The sequence below is a fragment of the Saccopteryx bilineata genome, chromosome 11 (assembly GCF_036850765.1).
Source record: "Saccopteryx bilineata isolate mSacBil1 chromosome 11, mSacBil1_pri_phased_curated, whole genome shotgun sequence".
NCBI classification, from domain to species: Eukaryota; Metazoa; Chordata; class Mammalia; order Chiroptera; family Emballonuridae; genus Saccopteryx; species Saccopteryx bilineata.
This window is the reverse complement of record NC_089500.1, coordinates 22,732,194-22,747,496: the sequence shown is the minus strand read 5'-3', so window position 1 is coordinate 22,747,496 and position 15,303 is coordinate 22,732,194. Positions and strand designations below refer to the sequence as shown.

General features: G+C 49.2%; 1 protein-coding gene and 1 non-coding gene across 4 annotated transcripts in view; one reads left to right on the top strand and one right to left on the bottom strand.

Annotated features, from left to right (window-relative positions):
- The window catches only part of ST8SIA5 (ST8 alpha-N-acetyl-neuraminide alpha-2,8-sialyltransferase 5), a 47,535-nt gene extending 40,240 nt beyond the window's left edge, over positions 1 to 7,295 (bottom strand). For 2 of the 3 annotated variants that reach the window (XM_066246428.1, XM_066246430.1), the window contains exon 1: positions 6,508 to 7,295. In XM_066246428.1, coding sequence (XP_066102525.1) covers positions 6,508 to 6,638 — 131 coding nt within the window. In that variant the 5' untranslated portion in view covers positions 6,639 to 7,295. The remainder of the gene's footprint in view (positions 1 to 6,507) is intronic. The other variant, XM_066246429.1, reaches the window with a different exon arrangement.
- A 1,650-nt stretch (positions 7,296 to 8,945) lies between these two features.
- Positions 8,946 to 9,021, top strand: TRNAS-GGA (transfer RNA serine (anticodon GGA)). The gene has a single exon. It is a non-coding gene; the product is annotated as a tRNA-Ser (tRNA).
- The last annotated feature ends 6,282 nt before the right edge of the window (positions 9,022 to 15,303 follow it).

Below are 15,303 nucleotides of genomic sequence, written 5' to 3'. Positions count from 1 at the left end.
CTCAGAGAGAAAGGGAGGTAAGTTCATCCCTGGGGCTTGCCTCTGGGGCCCCTCATTTGGGGCAACAGAAAGGATGCTGCAGGTGGGAGAGTCCTGAGGGAGGAGAGGGTGGGGGGCACTCCTCAGGCTGGTCCTCCGTGCTCGCCACCTGCCCTAGGGGAACGGAGGAGAATGGCAGAGCAACCAGGCTCTGGGGTGGATAGGGAATCTGCGGGCAGCAGAGGGCTGGCCTCGTGAGAGGCCCCAGGCCCCGGACCCAGGATGCTGGTGAGCAGATGGAGCAGAGGCCTCTGGCTAGGAAGTGGTTGGGCCAGAACCCAGGGGAGTCCAAGCGCTGGCAATGTCACGGCAGGGGCAGGGCAGGTGAACACGGGGGCGCCCAGCCATGGAAGGGACCCAGAGAGAGAAACTGGACGAGCTCCAGGCACAGCTCTGGGGCCACCTCGTCACCTCCAGCCTCTGCACCACAGAGAAGCCTGCCACCCAGGCCAACTTCCAAACAGTCCTATTCCCTGGCCTGACGTTCCAGACCTCCACTGCCTGCCCAACCTCCCCTCGGGCCACGCGCGTGGGCACCCTACGTCATCCAACAACATCAGGCCCCTCCCAGCTCCCTTGTTAAACATTTGGTCAAGCCTGATTTCCAGGAGGAGCACGGCAGCCTTCCGCTCTCCTCTGCGCTCAGGCCCCTGACTGCACCCTGGGCACCGTCTCCTCTGAGACCGACAAGATCTGTCCTCTATGCCACACAGTTGTGAATGCATTTTATACAGCCTTACATATTTTTCCTGTTTGTCTCTTTCAGTGTTCGGAAGTTTCTAAGGACATGAATCATACCTAATAATTCTTTCACAACATCCTCTCTCCCACAACACAAAGCTGAATGGGTATTTAAGGGATGGTCCCTGATGGTTAGAAAAAAGCTTTGGGGCTCCCTTTGAATGCATCCATTCATTCAACAATTAATGTCAGGTACCGTGCTAGGTCCTGGGAATTCAGAAGGAAATAAAACATCTCTTACAATCGTCTTACAAGCTGTGTGACCTTATACAAGTTACTCACCCTCTCTGAGTAAGTATTAAATAAGGATGACTATATCTGTTCAACAGGACTATTGTGAGGCTTAAATGAAATGATCCTCATTCAGGATTATCTGCTTAGGTCAGAACCTGGCTCATGAACCCTTAGTGAATGTTAATCATTAATATTTGGTGAACCCATCACCTCAATGTGTGTATGTTGTGGAAGGATCCCTATGCAGAGGGTTAAGAGCTAAACCGGAGAATTTTTGGATGAGAGTTTATTAGATGAGAAGTGAATGGGCCTGGATAAGTCAAAGAGGAAAAGCTAGGCCCTCTAAGAGGTAAAAATTTCCAGAAAGTACAAATGTCAAAAAGAAAAAGACTAGAGAGAGATGGGCAAAGGGGCTGAGTGAGAGAGCACTGCCGTGGCCCTGGGGGCATCTGGGGAAGGGACGGGAAGCTCGGGTCTACCACCCAGTGCAGGCGGAGTGTGCAGCAGGCCAGGGCCAGGACTGCAGTGACGAGCAAGGCGCCTTGGGCACACAATTGAGGGCAGCCCCCCTCTCAGACCCGTGAAATACAGGGTTGACACCCAAGAGAGGCCTCCTTAAATTCTGCCCCCTTAGCACCTTCTTCTCACCCTCATCCCAGCCCTGCAGCAGGTACTCAGTAGAAACTTGCTCTGACCAGCAAAATGTAGATGTTCAGCCAGCACAGGACACACTCTAGGTGACGGTCAGTGCGGCGCCTTCCTCCTCTCTAGGGCACCTCACCACCACCCTGTCCCCACTAGGCGCCCTCCCCCTCCAAACCCACCCTTTACGTGGATCCTCTGTCTCATGGTCCCTATCTCCTGGGGCCGTGCCTGTTTCTCAGGTCAGTGGAACCAGAGGCTTTGTCCCTGGGTGGGGGGACAGATGGCTCAGCAATGACAGCACTTCAAATATACACTTCAAATACAGCTCAAAGTCAGCCTGTACTTTTCCTTGACCCAGTTCTTATCCTCAAGTTACAGGTCTGCACCAGCCACATGCAGACAGCCCAGATCAACACCCTCGAGGCACAGGTGAGAGGCAGGCTGGGGATGGCAGCGTTCAGGAGTCCTCCCTGCAGGAGGCAGGACAAAGTGGGCTTGGCCTCAGCACCTGTCCCTGTGCAGTCACGGAAAGCAAGAGGACAGCGCTGGGTGGGACATGCGGGTCCAGACTGAGAGGACAGCGCTGGGTGGGACATGCGGGTCCAGACTGCACCGGCACTATCAGTTCCGAGACAGGGAAGTGGGCTGGGAGCCCAGGGAGGAGTGGGGTTTGGCCCAGCAGAGAGACAACGGAAGGCACAGCAGTGGGGACGCCGGGTGGGTGAGGGCACAGTGCAGGACAGATGTGATGTGGCTAAGAGATCCCAGGCTGACGGGAGCAATGCTCTCCTTTAAGAGTGGGGCTTCAGGTACAGACTCATCCAAGGAACTGGGACTTTTGGGGGGGGCAGAGGGGGAAAAGGGAGGGGATGGAGAATGGAGACATTCAAGGACTTCCATTTCTGGCAATATGGCAGACAGAATAACCCTTGTGGCAGGCACCCCCTCAGGAATGCAGGATTTCTTCCTGACCTGCTAGGGGTGCTGAGAGCGGCAGCCCCCACCTCACCAGCCCTCTGGGAATTGTCTCACGTGAGGAGAGACAACGTGGCCAAGATTATGCCCTTTTCCAGAGATGGCCCACATCCAATGACCGGAAACTCAACACAGAGGTATAGAGGCCCGGCCTCCCCACCCCCTGAGGACCTAGCTCTGAGGGATCCCTATGGGCGGGGACGAGGGCCTTCCCTAGGATGGAAGCTCTGTTTCTCCCTTCCCCATGTGTTGATCCCAAGAACACATCTTACTAAACATAATGCCTCTAGTCTCTGGCTTAGAGTCTGCTTTCCAGGGAACCCACTCTGCAACATCTCCGACTCATAAAAACACTAAAACAATGATTGACATGTATATAAAATGCCTTCTTAAATGGATGAATAATGTGGCAAGGAAAGAAGTAGTAGATGTGTGCTAAAGCCAGCAGCTGCCTCAGGGGCAGCTGCCAATCCCCATAATTTATGCTTCCCGTATAATGGCTATTATATGATTGTAACAAGCAAGTAGTAACCAAATGGAAGCTGTCTCACAATGTTAGACAAAATGGACTTTAAAGCTCAAAGTATTACTAGAAACAAAGACAGTCACTATACTGTAATAGGTTCAGTTCATTAGGAGGCCAATATATCTAAACTAGGATGCACCTAATAATGTCATTTCAATATGCATAAGGGTAAAGTTGATAAGAAACTGACAAATCCACTATTAAAGAGAAAGATTTCATCACACATCTTTTAGAAATTAATAGATAAAGCAGAACAACAAAACATTGATAAGGCTATAGAAGACTGAAAAGTACAAAACCACTTGATTAACAGACATGTAAGAATTCTGCCTTCAATCATGAGAGAGTACTACATACCTAATACTTAAAAAATCAACCATGTACTAGGCCACAAAGCAATTCGCTACAGATTCCAAGGAAGCAGCATCATAAATACCTTGTTGTCCTATTACAATGTATCATAATGTATTTGAGTTCAAAATTCAAAAAGATAAGTAAAAAGGAAGTATTTGGAAAGTATAGAACGTTTCTAAATTTATGAGTAGAAAAAATAAATAATAGAAATTAAAGCCTGACCAGGCGGTGGCGCAGTGGATAGAGCGTCATACTGGGACATGGAGGACCCAGGTTCGAAACCCTGAGGTTGCCAGCTGGAGTGCAGACTCATCTGGTTTGAGCGAGGCTCACCAGCTTGAGCCCAAGGTCGCTGGCTTGAGCAAGGGGTCACTCGTTCTGCTGTAGCCCCTGGTCAAGGTACATATGAGAAAGCAATCAGTGAACAACTAAGGTGCCACAACAAAGAATTGATGCTTCTCATCTCTCTTTCTTCCTGTCTATCTGTCCCTATCTGTCCCTCTATTTGTCTCTCTCTGTCTCTATTACAAAAATAAAGAAAGAAAGAGAGACAGACAGAGAGAGACAGAGAGAGAAAGGAAAAAAAAAAGAAATTAGAAAATACTTGGAATTCACAATAATGAAAGTACTTTCGGTAGTTACTTTGTATATGACCTTGAACAATTACTTGACTTCACTGTATCTTAGTTTCCTCATCTATAAAATGAGAACAGTAATAGCATCTATTACGTGTTAGAGTTTAGTAAGGTAATATACTAAGCACTTGGACCAGGACCTGGCACATAGTTATGCAATACAATTCTCAGTTTGTTATCATCATCCCAAAACTTAAAGAATATACCTAGAGAAGTCCTTAGAGGAAACTTAAAAGTTTACATTAGAAAACAATAAAGGCTGGAATTAAAGACATAAGCATCCAACTTAGGAAGTTAGAAAAAGAACCTCGTTCAGGTCAGAGTGGCTCCATGAAGAACAAATCAATGGTTAGGCCAACGCTGGACTGTGGGGAGGGTCAGACACGGGAGAGGGGAGAGGAGGTGGTGCCACATCTCTGCACCTTTGCAGCTGCCTTCAGGATGTGCCCTTCCCCTCTACCTAACCAAATCATATCCTTACTTCACCTCCTCCAGGAAGCCTCCCCTAACTACTTCAGCCCAGTGGTGCCTCCCTCCTCCGATATTTTAATACTTACTTTATAACTGTCTCATGTGTGGCCATTTTGTTTCCTCGGACAGAAAGCAATTCCCCTGAATCCCAGGACCACATCATTCTGGCACCTTTCCAAAGTCAGGTATACACAAGCTTTGCTTGCTTGATTGGGTTAACCAAATCCCTGGGCAAGGTGGCACCTGAGATTTAGGAGTCCAAGGTCTCTGTGCGAGGGAGGTTGGGAAGCAACTGGTAGGCCTGTTGAACTCCGGGCAGTTAGCCCATCCACCCGGGACCAGGGAGGGCTCTCTGGAGCAAGCAGTTGGTCATGGAGCTGGCCTTTGCCATGATCACAGATATTCTCCTGCTTTTGACAGGGCAGCAATGATCCCTGCAGTTCTGGGTAGGTGCCATGAGGGGGCAGGAACCCAGAGCCACGTTGTTGAAAAACAAGTGTAGCAGGGAGGGCTACAGCAGGCCATTTGAGCCCAGCTGTCCTTGCATAGGGACATGAGAGATAGGAGACAATAACCAAAAGAGGAAGCGGACCCAATGGACTCCAGCAAGCCAGGAGATTCTCTGAAAATGTCCATTAGAGCCACCAGCACCATGCTCATCAGCTGCCTTCCGCCAGGAAGAAACACTGGGAAAGTCAGGAGCAGTGGCTATCTGGAAGTACCTGTTCCCCAGCCCTGGAACATGGAGAGGGAGATGGCCAATGGTTTTCCTACTGTAAGCGCCAGAGCCAGTAGCAATGCTCACTCTCCCACCCCCACATACTGTCCACACTGGAAGGCACAAATCACTTAATGTAGAGCCCAAAGGATGAAAAGAGAACAACTGTTTTATTATTTGGAAGTTTAAAGATGAGAGGTTTACATAGCTAGAGAAGCATTTGGTTTTCTATCAGCCTGGGTGGGTGGGGGGCAGGAGGAAGTGAGAGTAGGGAGACACTGGCAGCAAAGAAAAAACCTCCAGCTGAAAGGAAAGGTGGGCTCTTTGCAAAAGAGGTTCTGATGCGCATGCGGATCTATCCTAAGGCTGCGCTCTTCGCAGGCCCTGAAACTAGCTGGAGTAACCCGAAGCGTTTTCGCCTCAGCCAGCAAAGCGGGCAGAAGGGACTGAGACTGGGCCCAAGTTTACTAGCGCCACCTCCTACTACTGCTGTTTCTCTGAACTGAGTTGCGGGTGATGGGGTGGGGTGGGAGCAGGGCTCAACGAAGGAAGGGTTAACTTTGGCTGCAGCTCTGACCTGCAGAAGGATGAGAAAGGACCAGCTGTTTCAGAAGGGATCAGGTTGTGAATTTCACAGATCCAGAGGTTTATAAATTCAGTATCCCTGTCCCATCGTCTCCGCCCACTATCACTCCCACCTGACTGGAGAGGGAGAGATATGCTTTTTCTCCTAAGGGCCCCACAAGTCCAGGACTTGCAAGGCAAACAACTCTGGTTTTGAGCCTCCCACTCCCGGGAGCCTCCTCGCCAATCAGATGGCCATGGCACTGTAGATTTGGGGGACACCAATCTGGTCCCTGCGGCCTCTCACGGCAGTCAAATGATATATCGTCAGCTTGGCCACTCGATTCTAACCTGTCCCCAATTTTTAACAACAGAACGAAGTTGTTGGGCCCCTCCTGCCTGCGTTGGGCAGGCGCTCTCTTCTGGCTGGGAGGAGAGATGCACTTTGGACCACCACCGTGACCCAAAACTAACACAGTGGTGCTACGACTAAGTGCAGACCCCATGGTCACTCACCCCGGGGACGCTCGGGTGGATGCTGCAGACGCCACATGGGGCTCGTCCGCGGGGTCCACGCACTCCCACCCGCACTTGGACTTGCTCACCTTTTGATGTAGTTTCGGCCATACAAGATCTGTTGCAGCAAAGTCACCAAGGCGAAGGCGCAGATGAAGATAAAGAGCAAAGTTCGGTTCCCCAACAAATCCCTGTTCGCCGAGGGATCCGCGTAGCGCATCCTGGCGACTGCTCGTGCGCGGCGGGGCGCGGAAGGCGCCAGGGGTCCCCGCAATCACGCGCGAGGCTCTGGGGTCCCGGCAGACACACGACCAACTAGGTGCCTCTTGGCGCGGTCAGGCGGATAGGGACTTCTTGAGGCAAAGTTTCCGGCTGGCGCGGCCGGCACAGGGGCACCCAAGCGTCGCCAGCGCCGGGGCGGCGGCGGGCAGCGAAGGGCTGGCTGCGGCGAGCTCGGTGCAGCCCGGCGCTCTCCCTCCGAATGCCTTCACCCCAGGGCACCGGTGCCCGGCATCGCCGATTTCCCCGCAGAGGGGCAACGCCAGGTGTCCTAAGCGCCGGGCGGCCCCTCCCGCGTAGGTGGCGGCCAATGGGGAGCCGGGCCCGGCAGCGGGCAGCGGGCAGCAGGCGGCGCGCAGCGCACCGCCCCTTCTGGTCCGACTCGGGATCGCTGTTGCCCTGCACTGTGCCCTGCCTCGGCCGGCCACGTCTGATCCCCGGGTTTGTAGCGAGGGAACGTGAAGGTTGGCCTTCAGTTCTGTGGCTGGGAGGTGGGGTACAAACACCCCGACAGTCTAGCTAATGACTGGCAGGCAGTGGAGAGGGGGAGGGGTGGAGCGGAAAACACTGGGCTTGAATAGTGGAATTTAAAAAGGGGGCAGGAAAGGGAAGCCGTGGCTGCAGAGCTGGGCTTGCAGGAGGGGAATATTTGCATGCGCCGTGCTGGGCACTGAGTCACCACGGTGGCCGTGTCCTCGCGCTCTACGGGAGATTTCTCCCGAGAATGCGGAGCAAGGTCAGCCGGGCACCCCTTCAAGGACGGCGCGCGCCGCTTCTGCATGCTGATGGCCCACGGCGCCAAACTCCTGCGGGAAGGAAATTCAGGGGCTCGCTGCCCCTGCCACAGGCCTCTTTTTCTTCCCCAGCTGCAGCTCTTGGCTGATCGTCAAAGACCTTGTTGTCACCGAGACACTGGGACCTTGTCTCATCCCTGGAACCACTCGTAAATCTTAGGTCAGACAGCTGGCCGCCTTCGAGTACCACAGTCCCCCTAAGCTTTAGTAAGTAACTGTGTCTCGAAAGATGTGTGCTTCCAGAGTGCACACCAGGGAAAATAAACATGAAATGCAGTGCCAAGTGGTGCCTCTTCAGAAATCCTAACCCCCTACATGCACTTCCCTTTCCTCCCACACCTTCCTCCCCACCCTGCCCCGCACGAGCTCACCCACACACCGCAGTCTCCCCTCGCCTGGGGAGTCACGTGGCCGCGCTTTCACCACTGAGCCCTAGCTGGATAATTCTAGGGCGCCCTTCCCAGGGCCCTCCAGCCACTGGGGGAGGTTCTAGAGTCCGGTCAGGAATTCAACTTGGAACTTGACCGAAACTCCCGCAGAGGCAAGAAAAAGACTCCAATATGCTGGCCTTGGTATTTAATATTTTTCTCTTTGAACTGGAAAGACCAAAAAATGCACGGTTAAATCTCATGTTTAGGGTTCCACCCACACCTTGCAATTCATGGAATTCACAAGGTGGAAATGGACCCTGTGCTATCTATAAAGAGTTTATGTGTCAAATAAATATTACCCGTGAGCTCACGGATAGGGTTTTCAACTAATTAAGGAAATAACATAAACATTAAATGGTCCATTAGTATAATAAACCTGATATATTTGTGGTGTCTTTCATATCAAAAAGTGCTTGCTTTTGCATTTATTAATTAATTAGCGCCTCCTAACAGCTGGCGGACCCATTTTATGGTGGAAAGGACGGAAGCTCTATATGTCCAAAGTAGCTCACCTAGCAAAAACTCTTTGGAGTGAGAGATGTGGCCTTTCTCCCATATATAAAGGTTAGGCTGGTGCGGGTCTCTGGTGGAACCACTCATGGCTTCATGGTCCACTCTTGCTGTCTTCCAATTCATAAAAAGTTTTGAACAAGGAGGCCTTGCACTGGGCCCCACAAATTATGTGGCAGATTCTGTACACAGATCCAAGTTGACCATGTTTCCCAATTTTTACCAAGTTTGGCCCTCAGCTGCAGAGTTCATGAGGTAACACCATCATCACTCCAGGCAAGGTACCCTTGTTTCTTTTCTTTTCCTCCTATTCTCCACCGCCATCAGGTACCTGCTCTGATAGTTGTCTTTCAGTACATACTTCCTTACAATAAATAAATAAGTAAATACAGCTAGTGCTCGACTTACGACCACAATTGGTTCCGACAGACCGGTCGTAACATGATTTGGTCGTAAGTTGAGTAGGCTATATGTACAGTACTGTGAAATGATGTTATAAAAATCTTTAAGTCAGCCCTGGCCGGTTGGCTCAGTGGTAGAGCGTCGGCCTGGAGTGCGGAAGTCCCGGGTTCGATTCCCGGCCAGGGCACACAGGAGAAGCACCCATCTACTTCTCCACCCCTCCCCCTCTCCTTCCTCTCTGTCTCTCTCTTCCCCTCCCGCAGCCGAGGCTCCATTGGAGCAAAGATGGCCCGGGCGCTGGGGATGGCTCCATGGCCTCTGCCTCAGGCGCTAGAATGGCTCTGGTTCAAGCGATGCCCCCTGGTGGGCGTGCCGGGTGGATCCCGGTTGGGTGCATGCGGGAGTCTGTCTGCCTCCCTGTTTCCAGCTTCAGAAAAATACACACAAAAAAAATCTTTAAGTCATATTTTATCATAATTTTCTTTCATTATTGTTATATATCATGATTTTCTTTGTTCATTTTATGCCATTTGTATAATCTCTACACCATTTTGTTTCTTATTTTTACATTCGTCAGGTTTAAGTAAAACACTGCATTACCAGTACAACTGGTTTAACATTTGCAAAGACAATTTCCTCTTGGTAGACATCTTGGGAGGGATTTGATGAAAAATATCCAAGACACAAAACACAAATTGCTGTACCGAGCCTGGGATAACAGTTGAAATGGTGCACGCAGCGATGGTAGTGATGCCAGAAGCTGGTCTGCACTGTCGGACGCCCAGCTGGGCAACGCTTGCGCTGCCAGACGCTGAGCAGTCATGGCTAGCGATTGTGGTCATAAAGTTGAATGGTCATAAGTTGCATAGGTTGTAAGTCGATCAATATTGGTACATCTATTTAAAAATAATAAACCAGATTATGCTAAAAATGTACAGCTTAGCTGTGTTTTCCCAAGCTGAACACACCTATGTAATCAGGTCAAAGACCAAGAAACAAAAACATTATCAGCCCCCATAACACCCTCCTTTCCTTTTCCAGTTACCATGGACCCAAGAGTAATCACTATCTGACTTCTAACACCACAGATCAGTGCTTCCTGTTCTTGTGTTTTATATAAATGGAATCGTACATTATTTATACTTTCGTGACTGACTTCTTTTGTTGACCATTGATTATGGATTCATCTACATGTTGTACATGGTAGGTAGAGTTCTAAGATGGTCCCCAGGACTCCGTCAGTCTCTCTTGTACACATACCTTCTCGCAGTTAGTCAATCGAGCATTAATCTAGGTGCAGCCATAAAGGCATTTTGCAGATGTAATTAAGGCCCAAATCAGTTTTTAGGGAGATCATTCTCAATAGACCTGATCACATGAGCCCTTAAAAGGGACTGGGATCTTCCTGGTGAAAGAGATTTGAAATACGAGAGGATGGACATAAGGGAAGTTCTTCATTGTTGCCTTCAAAGACACAGGGGTCCCCATGGCAAGAGATGCAGCCGGCCTCTCAACTGAGATTGGCCCCTGGTTCACAGCCAGCAAGAAAATGAGAGCCAGTCCTCCAACCACACACACACACACACACACACACACACACACACACACACACACGGAACCTGAATTCTAACAACTTGAATGAACTTGGAAGAGGCTTGTGGATGAAAAGGGGCCACGTACTAAACCTGACAAACTCAGGAGAGACCTGCATGGTGGGCCTTACAAACTCAGAGACCAAAAGTAATCACGTAGGATGGTCTGAACATAAAAATTGATAACTAGGCCTGACCTGTGGTGGCGCAGTGGGATAAAGCGTCGACCTGGAACACTGAGGTCGCCGGTTCGAAACCTTGGCCTTGCCTGGTCAAGGCACATATGGGAGTTGATGCTTCCTGCTCCTCCCTCTTCTCTCTCTCTCTGTCTCTCTCTCTCTCACTCCTCTCTCTCTAAAAAATCAATAAATAAAATATTTTTAAAAATTGATAACTAAAAGTGAGTCATAGCAGCAGTCATGTACTAGGCTTCCTTGACAGAGGTCAATCTTTACCTTAAATGAGACTGTCTACTTGGGATGGTGAACACACAATACAATATACAGCTGATATAGCATAGAATTGTACACCTGAAACCTGTTTAACTTTTTAGCCAATGTTACCCCAATAAATCCAATAAATTTTTTTTAAGTGAGCCTATTATCTTTTTTGCACCTAAGATAGCATACCTTTGGAATGTAGTCATTTCCTTTCCCAGACCCCTCGGGCACACCCACAGCACTAGAGCCTGAGGCCACAGAATCCCCATTGTTCCCTTGTTCCCCCAATACCAGCCCTATGTGCTATAACTGTTCCTTGTTAACTGTCCTATACCCACCAATGTGAAATTAGTACTTCTCTCTCCACTTTGCTCTTTATCCAAACTCAGAGATTTCCCCACTTAGCTCTCTCCCCCCTCCCTAATCTACCACCAATGGATTTCATGTAACCCTCTTACAGAATCTCCTCTATGGATTGCAGTATATAAAATAGGCTGTAGAAGGGCCATTCTCCAGAGCATTTTCTCAATTGGTTGAGATTTGCTTCCCAGCCATTGTCATCAGTTTGACTCAAATAAACCCATAAATGTACAAGTGTGGATGTTTGACAATTTACCAGCATTCTGAGCTCCAATCGCCTACACCTTAACTTCAGCCTGTGAGGCCCTCAGCAGAAAACCCAGCTACATCATGCCCAGATGTAGGACCTACACATCCGCAAGCTGGCGTGTTTTATATTCAGACCTAAGTTTGTAGTTTGTGGTAATTTGTTTCATAGAGACAGAACATTAATAGCTTGTGTGTCATGGTTTAGTTTATAGATGCAGTTAGAATTTGTTTGATCTTATTGCTATATAGTATGCCACTGTTGGACTGTGCATAACTTATTCATCCATTCTACTGTTGATAGACACTTGGGTAGTTGCATGTCTGTTGGTGAATATATGTATGCATTTCTGCTGGGTATCGGTATTTAGAAGTGAAATTTCTGGGTCACAGAATGTGCATCTGTTCACCTTTACTGACTACTGCCACCCTAAATATGTTTGTTTGTTTTTTTAAGACTTGCCATGACCTAATAAGGATTGATGCCCACTCTCACACTACCATTAACTGGCTAATCTAATAGCAAAAAGCCCACTGAGCCAACAGCCAAAATAGTCCTGGGGACGGAACAGCTTCACACCCTGGCACTGACTCTCCTCAATGACCAGGTCTCCTGCGTGATTGAGGGCTGAGGAAGACTGATGCTGACATTTGCCGCAGGTAGAGCTCTGTGGCCGTATTCTGTGTGGGTGACTAGAATCACTTGCTACTCTGCAAATGACCAGCACTGTCCAGTGAACCTCTGCTGACACTGCTCTTCTAATCCTGCTGGTATTTGAAATCTGACTGCCTTCAAAACACGTTAAAGAAACATCTTCAACATGCACACAAACATCTGTGGTGGGTCAGAAACATGAAGGTCTGTGGTCCCCGTTGTTGCTATTAATATGGATCTGGGTTCCATTTTAAGCTAAATGCATATTCTGATTGTAGAATCACAGCAAACACTCGGGCAGCCTTGCAAACAAAAGAGTAAACACATGCATAAGCGATCACGATGCCAGAGTCAGGGAACAACCATTTTTACATCCTAATTGCCAGAAATGGGGACAGCTGCGTCATTGTTTCAAACACACACTCGCACACGATTAAGCCAAGAACAAATGTCAACACTGGCACAATCTGCTAAATTACTGATAACTGATGGGCCCTGCTCATGCTGTGAACATTGTCTCCAATATAAAATGGAAAGATTCCTTTCAACAAAGACCTTAGAGGTTTCTACTGGTTTAAGAAAGCTAGGTTTTGTGTCAGATGGCCAGATTATGTAAGTGATATTCCACCCACGTGTTCAAGGAGTTTGTGATAAGTATATGCTGTTCTTGTGCCTCTTTATATTTGTGTTAACAAGGAAGCTTCAAGAGGCTGATTTCTGATTTGGGGGCACTTTCTGTGATGAGGGGGTCTTGTGCTCACTAAGCAGAAATGCCCATTGATAACCACATGAAATAGAGCCCTGGTTTGCCATGACCTGGTCAACTGGATTCTACTTCATCAACCTTGTTTTTGATAAGTTATTACAGAATAGAACTATAATTTAAACCCCTCGCTCGGTTTCTTTATGAAGTACGAGTTGTGTTCTAAGTAATTTGTTAAATAATCTTGAACATGGATATGAACTCCCCTTTTGGCCTTCACATCTCCAACCTGAGAAACATCCTCCTCTGTTTTTTTTTTCTCCCCTTTAAAGTAATTTCTATATATTTATTTAAAAAAATTTTTTTTAAATGTTTTTTTTTTTGTATTTTTCCGAAGCTGGAAACGGGGAGAGACAGTCAGACAGACTCCCGCATGTGCCCGACCGGGATCCACCCGGCACGCCCACCAGGGGCAACGCTCTGCCCCTCCGGGGCGTCGCTCCGCTGTGACCAGAGCCACTCCAGCGCCTGGGGCAGAGGCCAAGGAGCCATCCCCAGCGCCCGGGCCATCCTTGCTCCAATGGAGCCTCGGCTGCGGGAGGGGAAGAGAGAGACAGAGAGGAAGGAGGGGAGGAGGGGGGGGAGAAGCAGATGGGTGCCCCTCCTATGTGCCCTGGCCGGGAATCAAACCCGGGTCCCCCGCACGCCAGGCTGATGCTTTACCACTGAGCCAACCGGCCAGGGCCAAAAGTAATTTCTATATATTTATTTAAAAAGTTTTAATATGGCCCTGGCCGGTTAGCTCAGTGGTAGTGTCGGCCTGGCGTGCGGAAGTCCCGGGTTCGATTCCCAGCCAGGGCACACAGGAGAAGCGCCCATCTGCTTCTCCACCCCTCCCCCTCTCCTTCCTCTCTCTCTTTCTCTTCCCCTCCCACAGCCGAGGCTCCATTGGAGCAAAGTTTGCCCGGGCGCTGAGGATGGCTCTGTGGCCTCTGCCTCAAGCGCTAGAATGGCTCTGATTGCAGCAGAGTGACACCCCAGATGGGCAGAGCATCGCCCCCAGTGGGCATGCCGGGTGGATCCTGGTCGGGCTCATGCGGGAGTCTGTCTGACTGCCTCCCCGTTTCCAACTTCAGAAAAATACAAAAAAAAAATTTTAATATTTATCTTTTAATTACAATTGACATTTAATATTATCTTATATTAGTTTCACACCCTCTTCTGTCCTGGCACCACCTGCCAGGTACTTCTCTCTTGCATTTGCCCCAATTTATCCAGTTCACTTCAAAGGGTATAGACATTATTATTGTTGTTATTACTAATGCGAAATGATTTATGCATCCAATGCAATGCAGTGCAGAAAAACACATTTCTACCACGGGTATGTCAGACTCCCACAGGCAGCCAGAAACAGCGACACTGTTTACATTAAGGTCACTCAGAGAACATTTAGATGACATGGTGGCCAAAATGGACCTGGAATCTCCTTTGCTAACTTTAAAGGCCAAGCCCTGATTTAGAAACACTGGGATCAGGCTCTGCCCTGGGAGTGAGAATACTGATGAATTTAGTCGAGAGAATGTTTGTCATTTCCAATCCAGAACAGGTCGCTGGACATGTTTCTGTTGCTGTTCTGTACAATGCGAGCATTTCAAAAGAACACCCTATAAATATAGCTGCTTAGAAATGTTCAGTGCTCCTTGGGTACCTGAGAAGAGAAAGGGACGAGTGTTCCACTATCATCATCCACTTCTAAAGCACCAGGGAAGATCCTAAGCACTAATGCCATGGCCACAGCAAAGCATGTGTCATTTCACTAAAAGAACCCGCCATCCTAGGTTCTAAATCAGGGGTCCCCAAACTACAGCCCGTGGGCCACATGCGGCCCCCTGAGGCCATTTATCCGGCCCCCGCCACACTTCCGGAAGGGGCACCTCTTTCATTGGTGGTCAGTGAGAGGAGCATAGTTCCCATTGAAATACCGGTCAGTTGGTTGATTTAAATTTACTTGTTCTTTTTTTTTTTTTTTTTTTTTTTTGTATTTTTCTGAAGCTGGAAACGGGGAGAGACAGTGAGACAGACTCCCGCATGCGCCCAACCGGGATCCACCCAGCACGCCCACCAGGGGCGATGCTCTGCCCACCAGGGGGCGATGCTCTGCCCCTCCGGGGGATCGCTCTGCCACGACCAGAGCCACTCTAGTGCCTGGGGCAGAGGCCAAGAAGCCATCCCCAGGGCCCAGGCCATCTTTGCTCCAATGGAGCCTTGGCTGCGGGAGGGGAAAAGAGACAGAGAGGAAGGAGGAGGGGGTGGAGAAGCAAATGGGCGCTTCTCCTATGTGCCCTGGCCGGGAATCAAACCCAGGTCCCCCGCACGCCAGGCCGACGCTCTACTGCTGAGCCAACCGGCCAGGGCCTTGTTCTTTATTTTAAATATTGTATTTGTTCCCGTTTTGTTTTTTTTTACTTTAAAA